At 42.1% G+C, this 16,709-nt stretch overlaps 2 protein-coding genes across 2 annotated transcripts; both read right to left on the reverse strand.

Annotated features, from left to right (window-relative positions):
• Positions 1–5,777: 5,777 nt before the first annotated feature.
• LOC137749175 (AAA-ATPase ASD, mitochondrial-like) lies at positions 5,778–7,262 on the reverse strand. The gene has a single exon (XM_068489290.1). The coding sequence runs from the start codon at positions 7,260–7,262 to the stop codon at positions 5,778–5,780; it is 1,485 nt and encodes a 494-aa protein (XP_068345391.1).
• Positions 7,263–9,069: 1,807 nt separating this feature from the next.
• On the reverse strand, positions 9,070–15,769 carry LOC137708635 (AAA-ATPase ASD, mitochondrial-like). The gene is made up of 2 exons (XM_068447754.1): positions 15,694–15,769; positions 9,070–10,710 (listed from the first exon to the last, which is right to left on the reverse strand). Exons 1-2 carry the CDS (start codon positions 15,767–15,769, stop codon positions 9,344–9,346), a joined length of 1,443 nt encoding a protein of 480 aa, XP_068303855.1. The 3' UTR covers positions 9,070–9,343.
• Between the last annotated feature and the right edge of the window lie 940 nt (positions 15,770–16,709).

A 16,709-nucleotide genomic window follows, 5' to 3' on the forward strand; every position in this document is an offset into this window, starting at 1 on the left:
ACATGGTATCATTCGCCGGTTGAGCAATTCTTGCTTGCACGGTTATCTCGATCTTGGATTTCTTCATTCCGCTGCTCTAGATCTTCTTCTTCTTCTTCTCTGGTATTGTGTTGTGTGTTTTTTCTCTGATTTCGGGCCTCTACAAGTTTCCCTATCTCGCGATTGTTCCTCTTTACAATCGTGCCCGCCAAGTGTTCGATATATTTCCTGTGTGAATTTCTTCCTTCACAAGCTGCAATGGTGACTGCCACTCAACTACAAATTGTGCAATCGTCAATCACCTCTCTTATTTCTACTGTTCCTACGTCGATTACTGTCAAACTTGATGAGTCCAACTATCTCACCTGGCACTTTCAGATGCAATTGCTCCTTGAAGGCCATGGAATTATGGGGTTCTTGGATGGTTCTCTTCCCTGTCCTGCACGGTTTTTATCTTCGGGGTCTGGGGAGTCTGATGTTGATTCTGCGGATTCTTCATCCAGAACTGATACAGATGAATACAAGGTATGGAAAATGCATGATCGCGCCTTGATACAACTCATCACTATCACACTTTCCCCATCGGCGGTATCTTGTGTCATTGGCAGCACAAGTGCTCGAGAACTGTGGATTCGACTCAAGGAACAATTCTCCATTGTTTCTCGTGCCACCATATTCCAAATGAAGTCTGAGTTACAGAATATCAAGAAAGGCCATGATTCCATATCCCAGTCCTTGCAGCGCATTAAGGAAGCTCGCGATTATTTGACTGCTGCAGGAGTGCTTTTCGAAGATGATGATATTGTCATCTTAACTCTCAATGGCTTGTCAGGGGAATATAAAACTATCAGATCCATCATTCGTGGTCGAGACAGTGTAATCTCTCTCAAAGACTTGAGATCTCAGTTGCTTGCTGAAGAAGCAATGGTTGAGAATATTGCTGTTACACCATTCCTTTCTGCAATGATGGCCAAAATTCTGAATCTGGTTCCAAGAACTCGTCTTTTTCATCCAACGGATATACTGGTAGTTCTCATCAAGGGAGTCCTGCAAATTTGAGTCAAGGGTATTCGAGCACTCAGTCTTCGGGGTTTTCTGGTACAAATCCTCCACATATCTACTTCAAGAACAATTACAACAAGCACAAGGGCAGAGGTAAATATAATCCTAATTCTCGATCTGGGAACTTTAGAAATGTCTACACTACTTCTGCTTCTGGTATTCTTGGTGCGTCTCCCTCACAGTCAGCCTGTCAAATATGTGGAAAACTTGGTCATCTTGCTGATACATGTCGATTTCGGAACACTGAGGCTGTTATAGCTGAAGGATGCCAGATTTGTAGCAAAAGGAACCACACTGCCCAATTTTGCCATTTTCGTAATGCAAATATGTCTGGCACCACCCCTCAAATGTCTGCAATGCATGTCAACTCCTCATTGTCCACTCCAACATCAAATGCTTCTTCTCAGCAGTTTTGGCTTACAGATTCAGGAGTAACAAATCATCTCACTGCAGACTTGCAGAATCTCTCATTGGCTACGCCTTTCCCATCCACAGAGACCATTCAAACTGCCAATGATGCAGGTTTATCAATTTCACATACTGGTTCATCTGTCATTCATACACCTACTCAAAAGTTGAAGCTTAATTCAGTGTTATATGTTTCGAGAATTACTCAGAATCTGTTATCTGTGCACAGAATCTGTCTTGATAATAATTGTTGGCTAATTTTTGATGCTTTTTATTTCTGGATTCAGGACAAAGCCACAGGGAGGATTATGTACAAGGGGAAGTGTAGTAATGGGTTATATCCAATACCAATATCCAGACCAGCTGTGCTTCAGCAACAAGGGTTTAAAGTTGCATTTCTTGGACAGCAAGTGCATTCCAGTTTCTGGCATAGCAGACTAGGTCATCCCTCCAATTCTATTGTCTCCACTATACTTAGAAAATCAAATATTCCAGTTTCTTCTGATGTATTACCTTCTTTGTGTCACTCTTGCTTACAAGGAAAATTCAGCAAGTTACCTTTTTCCCCGTCTGTGTCAAAATCTGTAATTCCCTTTGAAATACTGCATAGTGATGTATGGGGCCCTGCTCCCTGTATTTCTATTGATGGATACAAATACTATGTGACATTCATTGATGAATGCACTAGATATTGTTGGCTGTTTCCCTTGCATAATAAAAAGTGAAGTATGTTCTGTGTTTATTCGATTATATCAATTCATCTTTAATCACTTTGCAGTCAGTATTAAAACTTTACAAAGTGATGGGGGTGGGGAGTATACAAGTACTGTGTTTCAATCTTTTTTGATAGCCAAGGGAATCACTCACCACATTTCATGTCCTTATACTCCAGAGCAAAATGGCCTGGCAGAAAGAAAGCATCGACATAGTGTTGAAACCTCAATCACATTGTTACAGACTGCATCTCTACCTGCATTCTTCTGGTCTTTTGCTTGTCAAACTGCAGTCTACCTTATAAACAGGATTCCTTCCTCAACTATAAATAACCAATCCCCATTTGAGGTTCTCTTTCAATCTGTTCCAGATGTTCAACACCTAAAGATTTTTAGTTGTGCATGTTTCCCACTCTTAAAACCTTATACTAGGAACAAACTGCAACCTAAAACCAACTTATGCATTTTTCTGGGATATGCATCTAAGTACAAGGGCTATATTTGCTTTGATGTTACCTCCAAGCGATCTTATATCTAGACATGTGCTATTTGATGAGTGTGATTTCCCATATTCCTCTCTTGTCTCTAAGTCATATCTCAATTCCCAGAGGTCTAGTTCTCCAATTCCAGTGAGTTCAGTGTCTATTACTAATAACAATACTATTGTTGGAGCACCATCACCCACTTCTGTGTCTAGTCCTCGTGCTACCCCTAACTCTGCCAATGCCAGATTTCTCCAGTCTCCATCTCTACTGGATCCATCTCAGTCCCCATCACCAGAAGACACAAGCTACCCCATTACTGGCACTTCACCTCAGTGTACTTCCTCTGCTATCCCTGTGGTTCCTGAGTGTCCCCCAGAATCTTTACAAGTCATTCTTCCTATTCCTCCATTAAACTTACATCCTATGCAAACAAGATCAAAGAGTGGCATTGTCAAGAAGAAAGCATTTCTTGCCCTGGTCTCTGAGCCTACAGAAGTGGATTTATCCCAGATTAAACCATTGTCTTACAAATCTGCTCTGAAATCTCCTGTATGGGTTAAAGCTATGGAGGAGGAAATTGAAGCCTTACATTCCCAGCACACTTGGTCTTTGGTACCCTTACCATCAAATCGAAATCTTGTGGGGGTGTAAGTGGGTTTTCAAGATCAAGAGGCATGCCAATGGAACTATCTCAAGATACAAGGCTAGGCTTGTAGCCAAGGGGTTCAATCAAGAGGCAGGGATAGATTATGGTGAAACATTCAGCCCTGTAGTTAAGCTTACTACAGTGAGGCTTGTTCTTGCTTTAGCTGCACAGTTTGGTTGGGATTTAAGACAGCTTGATGTCAAAAACGCTTTTCTACATGGAATCATGTAAGAAGAGGTATACATGGCCCAACCTCCTGGGTTCTATCTATTCCTCCTCAGTATGCAAACTTCACAAGTCTCTATATGGTCTCAAACAAACCCCAAGGGCATGGAATGAGAGGTTTACTAATTTTCTGCCTTCTCTGGGGTTTCAAACAACTTATGCAGATACTTCTTTGTTTGTCAAACACACTGAATCTGGGGTTGTCATCCTCTTTCTTTATGTAGATGATATAATCATCACAGGGAGTGCAACAACTATCATTCCAGCAGTCATTGCTGCATTGGCAACAGAGTTTGATATAAAGGATCTGGGATTACTCCACTACTTTCTTGGCATTCAAATTACAAAAACTGCAGAAGGGTTATTTCTTTCCCAGCACAAGTATGTTAATGATCTGTTGACAAGGACATAGATGCATCTGTCAAAGCCCTGTGCCACTCCTTGCTTGCCTCATCATCGGCTCCTCAAGGATGATGGAACACCATTTGTTAATCCTGCATTATATAGAAGCATCGTGGGTGCTTTACAGTATCTCACTTTCACATGCCCTGACATTGCATTTTCTGTGCATCAAGTCTGTCAGTTCATGCATTGCCCTATGGAGTCCCATTACTTGGTTGTCAAACGGATATTACGTTATCTTAAAGGGACTCAACACTATGGTCTTCAATATGTCAAAGGTGAGATGGAGCTGAATACATTTAGTGTTGCTGACTGGGCAGGGGATCCCAATGACAGACGCTCCACAACTGGTTTTGTTGCCTTCTTAGGGCATAATCCCATATCGTGGTCATCCAAGAAGCAACAAACAGTTTCTCGATCATCTACTGAAGCAGAATATCGCGTTATTGCTACAACAGCTACTGAGATCGATTGGATAAAGCAGATTCTTGCATTTCTGCAGATTGCCATATCGACTCCTTCAACAATGTTCTGTGATAATCTGTCCGCCATTGCTCTTACCTGCAATCCAGTGATGCATCAAAGAACCAAACATATTGAGATTGACATTCATTTTGTTCGGGAAAGGGTTGCTAAACAGTTACTTCATATGCAGTTTGTTTCGTCTACTGAGCAATTCGCTGATATTCTGACTAAAGGACTTTCTGCACCATTGTTTCGTGCTCATTGTTGCAATCTCAGCCTTCGTGATCCTCCTCCTGAGCTTGAGGGAGGATGTTAACAATATATAATGAATGGTTAGATAGTGTGCCATGTGTCAATGGATTAGTAGGGTTGTTATAAGGAGGTTAAGGCAGTTATAACAAGTCTTAGTGAACAAGCTTGTAGAGTTAGTATATAACAAATGTAGTGAATGTAATTGAGTAATATAGAAAAACATTACAATAATACATTTCTCTTTCTCTCTACATTTCTTCCTTATTTCTCTAACATCTTAATAATCTTTCTGCATCAATACATCTCTGCAATATAATATGTTGCTTTACAGTGATTAAGACCTTCCCTTCTCTTGTAAACATATTGGAACTCTTGCTCTTGATAGGACGAGCATTCACTCTACAAGAACCTTGTAACTTACCCAAGAAAGGGGGTCGAAACCCTGTTATAAGGATGTAACTGCTCCATCTATCATGGTTGTAGTTACTTTCAGTTTTACAACTCCTTATAACTGTCCTCTACATCATTTTGTACAATACTTATAGTTTTCTCATCTTATATTATACATTGATCAACAGTATAACATTCATTACTTTATATCTCCTTAATAGTCATGTTATTTCATATCTTTATTAGGTGTTTTGAGTCACTTCTCACATATAAGTTCTAACAGGCATTGGCTAGTGAATAAATTAAGCATTCTGATCGTCGACCATTGCCTGGTGGTTTCGTCGCCATACCACAAAAACGATATGGAAAGTGCGTAGAAATTTAACAGAAACAAGCGATGAAGCTTCACCCTGACAACCGCCGCGGCCAGCTGAAACCACATTTCTCCAGTCATCTGCCATGTTCGTCTGCTGTTGAACAATCAGTTAACTGCAACTTACATGCAAACCAAAGAAAAACAATAATCACACTTCTGATGGAAATTGCAGACAATTAGTTGTTAATTGAGAAACTTATAAGCTTATTTTTCCTAAAAAACACAGATACTAGTTGCACAAATGAGACTTTACTAGGTTAAAATTATTCGAAGAAATAGACATTTTCCCTATCAAGCTAAGCTGACGTTCCGTTCCGTTTCACTTCGAGCTCATCTTTCTGTGCTTCCGAATCTTCTTCTTCCTCTGCCTTTGGTTATGCTTCTTTCTCTGCATTCAAATTTTGGTCTTCCTCTGCCTTCGATTTCATTTCGTTCTCTGCCTTCTGTTTAGCTTCTTCGTCGGCCTTGATCTTTGCCTCCTCCTTCGCAGCCTCGAGAGCTTCGATCAAGTTCTTCAAACAAGACTCAGCATCCTCTACATCAGATTTCGGCATCAAATTCTCTGCAACATCAGCAGGTGTCATATCCGTTTCCCCCAACAAACGCCCAATCCTTTCAAACAATTCGTGCGTCTCCAAACCCAAATAATTCCTAGCAAGAACCTTGAACGCTCCAAAGCAGCAGTAGGACAATTCTATGTGCTTGTCCATCCTTCCTCTTCTGATGAGTGCAGGATCGAGCTTGTCCACATAATTAGTCATGAACACGATCAGTCTCTCCCCTCCACAAGCTGACCAAATCCCATCGATAACGTTTAGCAGCCCCGAAAGAGTCACCTTGCTCGGTTTGTTTTCTTGATCTTCCCTCTTTTTCCGAACTGAATCCTTTTCTTCCTTGTCCTCCTCATCCTTTTTCTTCTTTCGCTGTCCGGTAAGATCAAGCGAGCAATCAATGTCCTCAATCACAATTATAGACTTACTCGGCGTGTCTATCAGAAGCTTCCTCAGCTCGGTGTTGTCCTTAACCTGCGTTAGTTCAAGATCATAGACATCGTAGTTCATGAGGTTAGAAATGGCAGCAATCATGGTAGACTTTCCAGTTCCTGGTGGCCCGTAGAGGAGATAACCCCGCTTCCATGCCTTCCCGATTTTTGCATAGTACTCTTTTCCCTGACTGAACTTGATGAGATCATTGATGATTTCTTCCTTCTTTTTCGGGTCCATTGCTAGGCTTTCAAATGTTGCCGGGTGCTCAAAAACAATGTGACTCCATTTCGTCCCTCGGTATGAATTCCAATCCTCTGCAGGATTGTTGATGTAAAGCTTTCTTTGCCTGTTGCTTGCCGATATCGCCTTCCCCTCTTTTATCACATGATCAAGGTAAGACCCCGTAAGGATATCTCGATAGCGTCTGTGGAACGTCAGCTTATAACATTTCTTCTCATTAGGTTGAGGGTAGATAGAAAATGAAGTCTGGTTCGCCATTCGTTTCACCAGAGTCCACGAAAACGTAATGCCTTGAAATTCGTCGGTGATTTCTTCGTTGTCATCCATGCTAAGGACTAGACACTTGCTGTTCTTGACATCATGAGCCTTGAGCCGCCTCACTCGGGCAGAAGACTTGGTGCTGAGATAGCTCTGGATGGCGGAATAGACTTCACTTCGCTTGCGAAACTGATTGGTGTGCTCATCAAATGTAATTTGCACGTAAGGGTCGAAAAAGTTCGCTAGTTTATGGATGTATAGTTCGACATGATTCCGAAGTTGCACCGGAAGGAAGTCTCGAAATACGGCACTCATGAATATCGCACTCGCAACCATCGAGCCTAATTTTGCCCACATTTCTCCCATCATACGCATTCTTTTTGGTATACTTTCTCGGAGCTCCTTCCTGTAAATCAAAGTTCAATACACGTGCATAAATATCCAATTAAAAACACTGAAGGAAACTTTTTTACGCACATCAAATTGTGATTTGTAAGTAAGAATGACTGCTTTTAAAGAGACAAGTATTTTCCTTGTATTAACGGAAATGAAAACGCCGTTTAATTGTTCAGAAAGTAAATCAAGAACATGAATGTTTTGTAAGTAAATAAATTATCAATAACTAGAGATAGTATACTTACTTCCACCTAGTTCTTCTCAGGAACTTGTTCACAGTTCAACAAAAATATATATCAATGACAATAAATGTTGTTGAACTTGTGTCTTGTGGGGTTTTTAACTTTCTGGCTCATGTTCTTGTTGTGCTCTGCTACCCGCAAGTTTTTCATGTTTTTGACTTAGACCTTTGGTACAGATATTGTAGATTAAAAAAATAATAATAACAAAAAAGAGGAAATAAAACGTAGTAGTTGCAAATTAAAGCTTAGCTAGCATGTACTCGAAGATGTTTAAGGCTTGTTTGATAACGTATTTCGGGAGTGTTTTTAGAGAACGAAAACAAAAAAGTGAGTTTGCATTTTCAATAAATGAGAACGTGTTGGTTAGATTAATTAGAAAATATTTTATGAGATAATTGTATTAGTGAGCTTTTATTGACATCCGAAGAAAATGTGTTCCACCATAAAAACAATTGGCAATATGAGAATTAGCTCAGTTCTTTATAAGTCCATATAAGGTCTCTTCTCCCATAAATGTCAGACTCATTCTCAACACGTTCCCTCATGAATGACGAATTTTCAAGCCAAACACGTGGATGATACAAAACAGGAATGACGTGGAGAACCTTTGGCCATTGGATTTTACACGTAGGATAACTTGCTTATAGCTTCAACTCCTCATTATTTATAGTCAGGGCCAGTTTATTTTGGTAAGGTTAAGTTTTGGCAATCAGAATGACAATTTCCAGGAGACCTTCTCCGTAAATTTCCCGACTTCTTGCTAATATATTATTCATACTACGATCGTCCAAATTAAGAGCAAAAGTCACTGTCAATTGCAGTAACCACTAACCACATCCGCTGCAGGACGTATACTCACATGACGCATCTAACAAAGCTATGCAGAGACAATATCGACACCGATATGCTACCGAGTGATGTCAATGTCTGTCATGGATGGTGAACCTGGAAGGTTCGGACTTGTTTCGTGGCCTTTCCTTCGCTCTTCTTTTCATTTTTTTAGTGTTTTACGTATAGGCCGGCACTTTAGTCTTCCATTTGGACTCATGCTTTCTTCCGGTGATGAAATTCCTGCCTGTAGAGATCACAATTGTTCTTTATAAAAAGCTTTTTCTGAACGATTTCCTTGCGGCACAGGTTAACTTATGTGCCATACATTTATTTATTTATTTATTACAACCCCATAAAATGATTCTAATTACATATAAAGGAAAACCACACACTGATCAGACTGTACAGATAATTTCACTCGGGTGAAAGGAGATTGAAATGCTTGTGTGAGTCTTTCCGGTCCCGAAAGGTAGATTGATGTGGCGAAACTATCAGCTTGTTCCCTTTTTAAAAAAAGATACAGATAATTTCACTCTTTTTCTTACGATTTCTTCAGGCGTTTCAACTTATGTTCCATTGCACTTCTCTTCGACTTTAGCAGACTGGTCTTTCTCTTTCTCTTCTTTCTATTCCTTTCAGTTTGTCAACAATGGAAGAATCAAGAACAGAAATGTAAAGAGAGAGCAGACTCGAGAGGAAGAGAGGGAGCTCGATAACTAGTTTTCATTCCTTCTTTCACGCTAATAATTACAAGCCAAAGTGGTATTAATAGGTTATACCATCTTAAACAGTTGTAACTAACTTTACACACCATCCAATCATAATATGACACATGCCAACTAAATTCACATATCAACCAATAATAATATGACATATGTCAACTAACTTTACACATCAACCAACAATATGACACATGTCACAATCCTAACCATTCTAATTTACACACTAAGCACACTAATTTACACACTAAGCACATAATACAACCTATCACAGTTTTGCCGCTTCCTCTGCCTTTGATTTCGCTTCTTCCTCGGCCTTCATTCTTGCCTCCTCCTTCGCAGCCTCGAGAGCTTCGATCAAGCTCTTCAAACAAGATTCAGCATCCTGTATAACAGACTTAGGCATCAAGTTCTCAGCGACATCAGCAGGAGTCATATTGGTTTCGCCCAACAAACGCGCAATCGTTTCAAACAGCTCGTGTGAATCCAAATCCAAATAATTCCTAGCAAGCACTTTGAATGCTTCGAAGCAGCAGTAGGACAATTCTATGTGTTTGTCCATCCTTCCTCTTCTAATGAGCGCAGGATCAAGTTTGTCCACATAATTAGTAGTGAACACGATCAGTCTCTCCCCTCCGCAAGCTGACCAAATCCCATCGATGAAGTTTAGCAGCCCCGAAAGAGTCACCTTGCTTGGTGTGTTTTCTTCATCTTCCTTCTTTTTTTGAACTGGATCCTTTTCTTCTTTGTCCTCCTCATCCTTCTTCTTCTTCTTCTTTCGCTGTCCTGTAAGATCAAGCGAGCAATCAATGTCCTCAATCACAAGTATAGACTTACTAGGCGTGTCAATCAGTAGCTTCCTCAGCTCAGTGTTGTCCTTCACCGTCGTTAACTCAAGATCATAGACATCATAATCCATGAAATTAGACATGGCAGCAATCATGGTGGACTTTCCAGTGCCTGGTGGCCCGTAAAGTAGATAACCCCGCTTCCATGGCTTCCCGATTTTCTCATAGTACTCCTTTCCCTTGCTGAACTTGATGAGGTCATTGACGATTTCCTTCTTCTTTTTCGGGTCCATTGCTAGGGTTTCAAATGATGCCGGGTGCTCAAACACTACATGGCTCCACTTTGTCCCCTTGTAGGAGTACCAATTCTGTGTAGGATTGTTGATATAGAGCTTTCGTTGCCTGTTGCTCACCAATATCGCCTTCCCTTCTTTTATCACATAATCAAGGTAAGACCCCGTGATGATATCTCGATGGCGTCTGTGGAACGTCAGCGTATAATGTTTCTTCTCATCAGCCTGAGGATAGAAAGAAAATGAAGTCTGATTCTTCGTTCGTTTCATCGAAGCCCATGAAAGATTAATGCCTTGAAATTCATCAGTCACTTCTTCATTGTCATCCATGCCAAGGACTACAGACTTGCTGTCCTTGACATCATGAGCTTTTAACCGCTTAGCCCGGGTGGAAGACTTCGCGCTGAGGTAGCTCTGGATGGCGGAATAGATTTCACTTCGCTTGCGAAAATCATTGGTGAATTCATCAAAGGAGATTTGGATGTAAGGGTAGACAAAGCTCACTAATTTTTTAGTGTATCTTTCGACATGGTACCGAAGTTGGGGAGGAAGGTGTTAAGGAATCTGCTCCATCAACTGCTGCTCCACCAGCTCCATCAACTGCTGCTCCACCAACTGCCGAATCTGCTCCATCAACTGCTGCTCCACCAACTGCACAATTGGAATACAACCTGGACAGCAGACCTCATGTGCTCTGATGTGTTGCAGCATGGGCACGTGGCTGCAATATTCCTGACAGTAGCATGGGCAGCAAGCATGTGTCTTTAGTTTATTGCATGTGTGTCTATGTAAGATGTATATAAAACATCTGACTATTATTACAAGAAATGTAATACAGAAAACATATCATTTGTATATGGTATCACGAGCCCAAAAACTCCAACGAGAAATTTTTTTTCTGATCCATCTCTTCCCTGTCTTCATCCATGGCCACTGACGCCTCTACAACCAACCCTCTACCAGACCTCAACTCCACTACTCCCACCTTGATCACCATAAACGCTACAGCCCAATTACCTGTGAAACTCACACCCACTAATTACCCATCCTGGCGTGCTCAGTTCAACGCCCTCCTTTACGGCTACGATCTCATGGGTTATGTGGATGGTTCTCATCTCTGCCCATCAACCACTCAAACCGTGCTTCGCACCTTTTGGATTCGGCAAGATCAACTCCTCCTTCATGCGATTCTTGCTTCCGTCTCCCCGCAGGTCATCTCCCTTATTGCCTCTGCCAAGACATCCAAGGAAGCTTGGGACAAGCTTCTTCATCTCTTTGCTAGCAAAGCCCGTGCCCGTGTTCTTGGTCTCAAAGAACGCCTTACTCTCCTGCGTCGTGAGAACAAGCCTGTCTCTGAGTATCTACAAGAAGTCCGCATTATTGCAGACGAGCTTGCCATCATTGATGTTCCCCTCTCTGATGATGATCTCCTCCTCTACATTCTTAATGGTGTTGGCTCGGACTTCAAGGAAATTGCTGCGGTAGTTCGCTCCCGCGACACCTCAATCTCTTTTGAAAACCTGCATGACAAACTGGTTGAACATGAAGCTGCTCTTAAGCGTGATGATACCACTGTTCTACCCCCAGTGATCACTGCCAATGTCACCCAGACATCTCGCTTCCACACCTCAAATCGTGGCTTCCGCTCTCACAACTCCAACTCCAACCGTGGGTCATTTCTCTCTCGCAATCCTTCTCGTAGTTCCTTTGAGCACCCCCACACATCTTCCACTGCCACCAATTCTCGTGGTTCCTACAAGTCCATCCAACAATCCTTCACCGACAATGGTCGCCGCTCTACCAACATGAACAACACAGGTTATCGTGGTTTCTGTCAATGGTGTGGCACTCAAGGTCATAGTGCCAAACGCTGCCCTCAACTCCAATCTGGACCTTCCAGTACGCTCGTGGCCAATCCTACCACCCATGGTCGGTCCACCTCTTCTCCAACATGGTTGCTTGATTCTGGTGCCTCTCACCATGTTACCTCTAATGTCAACACTCTCTCTGGTGCAGCCATATATGATGGTCCTGATGAAATAATTATTGGTAATGGTTCAGGTTTGGGTATCACACATGTCGGTTCAACCACTTTACCCTCCTTATCCTCCCAATCTTTCAGCTTATCAAACGTTCTATGCGTTCCTTCTATGAAAAAAGACATTATTTCTATCTCTAAATTTAATAAACAAAATAATACCTCTATTGAACTTTTTCCTGATTTCTTTCATGTCAAGGATCTGAGCACGGGGGCGGTTCTTCTTCGAGGCCCGAATAAGGATGATGTGTATGAGTGGTCTCCTAAATCTAAATCATTTCATCAACCACAAGCTATGGTGGGTGTGGTGGTCTCTCCCAACCTCTGGCATCGTCGTCTTGGTCACCCCAGCCATCAAACTCTCCAACAAGTCCTTCGTATGTCTTCCATTAATGTGTCTTCCAAGTTGTTCAAGTCTGTTTGTCATTCATGTCTATGTAATAAAAGCCATCGTCTCCCGTTTGGAACTTCGTCTCTCACCAGTCATGGTGCATTAGACCTCGTTTATAGTGATGTTTGGGGCCCTGCTCCATACTCTTCAATTGATGGTTTTTCTTACTATGTTATCTTTGTTGATCATTTTACAAAATATATATGGCTCTACCCTCTCAAAAAGAAATCTGATGTGTTTTCCACTTTTGTCACCTTCAAAGCACTAGTTGAAAATTACTTCAAAAGGAAAATCACTAGGTTATACACTGATGGTGGGGGTGAATTTATCAAACTCCAACATTTTCTCTCATCCAATGGCATCACCCATCTTCTTACACCACCTCACACTCCTCAACACAATGGAGTCGCCGAACGACGACATCGTCATATTGTTGAAACTGGTCTCACACTTCTTCATCAAGCTTCTTTACCTCTCACCTATTGGTCTTATGCCTTTAAAACAGCTACCTATCTTATCAACCGTATGCCCACTCCGATTCTTAATAATCTCTCCCCATTCACTCAACTATTTGATGAACAACCCAACTACTCCCGTCTTCGTACATTTGGGTGCTTGTGTTTTCCTTGGTTACGTCCTTACAATTCCAATAAATTACTCCCTCGTTCCCGCCCATGCCTCTTCCTTGGTTACTCATCTAATCAAAGTGCATTTCAGTGTCTTGATCTTTCCTCCCACAAAATTTTTATCTCTCGGCATGTTCAATTCGATGAGTCCACTTTTCCTCTTGCTAACCTCCCTTCCTCCACTCCCCATGTCACGGTTGATAACTCTCACACTTGGGTCTCTTCTCTTTCTCCAGTTACTCATGTTCCCGTCCACTTACCCACCAGGCCTGTTGAGTCGGCTGTTTCTTCTTCGCTGCCACCACACGTCACATCATCATCATCATCAGAATCTGCCCCTGTCCCAGAACCGTCACCATCCGCTGCACCTATATTCACCCCACCACATTCTCCAACCCAAACTGATCACGTCCAGCCACCCCCCCCAACAACCCCGTTCGTACATACACTAGAAACCCTCATAGGACTGTTGTCACCTTTCCATCCTCTAACCCAACCTCCCCCAACCCCCCCCGTACCTCCTGTGCTCCCCAATCATTCCATGATCACCCGTGCCAAAGTCGGTATCCACAAACCCAATCCTCGGTATGCTATGACTGCTACTAAACATCCCATTCTCTCCTCAGTTGAACCGACATGTGTCTCTCAGGCTGTCAAGGATCCCCTTTGGCGACAAGCAATGTCCAATGAGTTCAATGCGTTAATTCGCAATGGTACATGGGAGCTCGTTCCTTCCCTTCCCTCTCAAAATCTTATTGGTTGTAAGTGGGTGTTTCGTATCAAACGGCATCCTGATGGCAATATTGACAGGTACAAGGCACGCTTAGTTGCCAAGGGTTTTCACCAACGTCCTGGTATTGATTTTTCAGATACTTTCAGTCCGGTGATCAAACCTACTACCATACGCATTGTTTTGCATCTTGCCGTGACTCATAAGTGGCCAATTCGTCAGTTGGACGTCAACAATGCTTTCCTTCATGGCACACTCCGTGAAAATGTCTATATGGTCCAACCACCTGGTTTTGTTGACTCCAATCATCCATCTCATGTGTGTAAATTGAGGAAAGCCCTCTATGGCCTCAAACAGGCTCCCAGGGCATGGTACAAGGAATTACACTCATTTCTGCTCTCCCATGGCTTTGTCAATGCCATCTCTGATGCCTCACTCTTTCTCTTGAATAAAGGGACTGCTGTAATTTATTTTTTGGTTTATGTTGATGATCTTCTTATTACAGGAAACGATTCCTCACTTATAGCAAAGTTCATTCACCTGTTGGCAACTCGGTTCTCCGTCAAGGACCTGGGCTCCTTACATTACTTTCTTGGTGTTGAAGTCCTTCCCACAGCCACTGGCCTATTTCTCTCTCAGCACAAGTACATTCATGATCTTCTTGTCAATGCCAAGATGGATGGTGCAAAGGCTGTCAGTACGCCTCTCTCCACCACTCACTCACTCATGCTCCATGATGGCTCCTCCCCAACGGATCCCACTCCCTACCGTCGTCTTGTTGGTGGACTTCAATATCTCAGTCTTACACGCCCTGACATCTCCTTCACAGTCAATAAGCTCTCTCAATTCATGCATTCTCCTTCCGAGACTCACTGGCAGGCACTCAAGCGTCTTCTCCGCTACCTGAAGGGTACCATTTCCTTTGGCCTTCATCTTTGTCGTCGCCCCTCTCATCGTCTCTATGCCTTTTCCGATGCTGACTGGGCTGGTGATCGTGATGATCGCAAATCTACGACTGGCTATGTTGTCTATCTTGGTGGCAATCTCATCTCTTGGAGCTCCCGAAAGCAGCGGTCTGTCTCTCGCTCCTCTACCGAAGCCGAATATCGGGCCATTGCTGCCACCACTGCTGAACTCATATGGATTCAGTCCTTACTGCGTGAACTTGGCATTTCTCTCCCCACAACACCGGCTGTTTCTTGTGATAACATTGGAGCCATGTTCTATTGTGCTAATCCGGTTCTCCATTCCCGTATGAAGCATATCGATATTGATTTTCAGTTTGTACGGGATCGTGTCACTCGTGGTCTTCTTCAAGTCTCTCATGTCTCCACTACTGATCAGCTTGCAGACGCTCTAACCAAATCCTTGCCACGTCCACGTTTCCATCTCCTTCGTTCCAAGATCGGTGTCTCCGATGGTGCCATCGTCTTGCGGGGGCGTGTTAAGGAATCTGCTCCATCAACTGCTGCTCCACCAGCTCCATCAACTGCTGCTCCACCAACTGCCGAATCTGCTCCATCAACTGCTGCTCCACCAACTGCACAATTGGAATACAACCTGGACAGCAGACCTCATGTGCTCTGATGTGTTGCAGCATGGGCACGTGGCTGCAATATTCCTGACAGTAGCATGGGCAGCAAGCATGTGTCTTTAGTTTATTGCATGTGTGTCTGTGTAAGATGTATATAAAACATCTGACTATTATTACAAGAAATGTAATACAGAAAACATATCATTTGTATAGAAGGTACTGTTGGAATATGGCAGCAACAAACATCACACTCGCAATCACCGAGCCCGTTTGAGCCCACATTTCTCCCATCATCTTCGTTTTCGTCGGAAGGGTTTGCGGAAGCTCTTGAAGGTTTAAGTTTTTTTCGTTTCTGCTACGATGAAAGACATGGTTTTGTATAGGGGAGGAGATGCTCGTTTCTTGGAAGATAAGTTTCAGTTGTTTACAATATTTAATTGACTAAAGGAAAGCAAGAGGAAGTTTGGTGGGATTCTCCAAAGGCGGCCCGCCATGAAAAAGAAGAGGTTCTGGAGGGACGTAACGACAAAGTTGGGTGAGCTGGACAAATTTGTTTTTTCTTTAAAATCAACATAAATAACATTTAAAAATTACATTTTTTATCACGAATTTTTTTATTTTTCATTGAAGAATTGATATATTTACATAAAGAATGGGGATCTAATCTACGTCATACAATTTTCTTGTGTAATAAATTGGTGACAAATTCGACAAGAATACCCCCGTTAGCCGGCTTTTTTAGCAAATTCTATTTGTTCTTCGTTTCATTCAAAAGATTCTAATCTAAAACTTCCAAAACAAGGGGAGTGAAATAGACCGTATTGCTAAATGACATATTACTGAAGCTCTATCCTAATAATCAAGGGTAATTAATCAGAGCTTATGAATCAAGTGACGAGCAATTAACCATGTATGATAAACGAAGAAAATAAAGCAAACCTTCTGTTTTCCATGGAACCTAGATCGTATGAGAAAATTTTATTGATAAGAAAATGTAAAGTTACACCTAGTCAAGGGGCAAAAATCTTCCCCCTTAGAACACAAGACGATGAAGGAACAAAAACTTGACCACCTCTTAAAATTTGAAGAATACAAGAAAAGAGGGGGATGTAGGAACTCCTCTAAAACAAAACTTAAATGCTGCCACGAACTGCAACCAAGCGACAAGCTACAAACCATATAAAAAAAAATTACCTCGAACGAAAGACAGGAAGCCAATGCGGTCTCTTCTATA

This window comes from Pyrus communis, chromosome 11, assembly GCF_963583255.1.
Source record: "Pyrus communis chromosome 11, drPyrComm1.1, whole genome shotgun sequence".
NCBI lineage: Eukaryota > Viridiplantae > Streptophyta > Magnoliopsida > Rosales > Rosaceae > Pyrus > Pyrus communis.

Excerpts from the sequence above, each read along its gene's own strand:
- LOC137749175 (XM_068489290.1), bottom strand. The coding sequence starts at position 7,262 with ATGCGTATGATGGGAGAAATGTGGGCAAAATTAGGCTCGATGGTTGCG.
- LOC137708635 (XM_068447754.1), bottom strand. The coding sequence starts at position 15,769 with ATGATGGGAGAAATGTGGGCTCAAACGGGCTCGGTGATTGCGAGTGTG. Across the intron at positions 10,711-15,693 it reads TGCTGCCATATTCCAACAGT|ACCTTCCTCCCCAACTTCGG; the intron begins ACCTTCTATACA and ends AGATTCCTTAAC.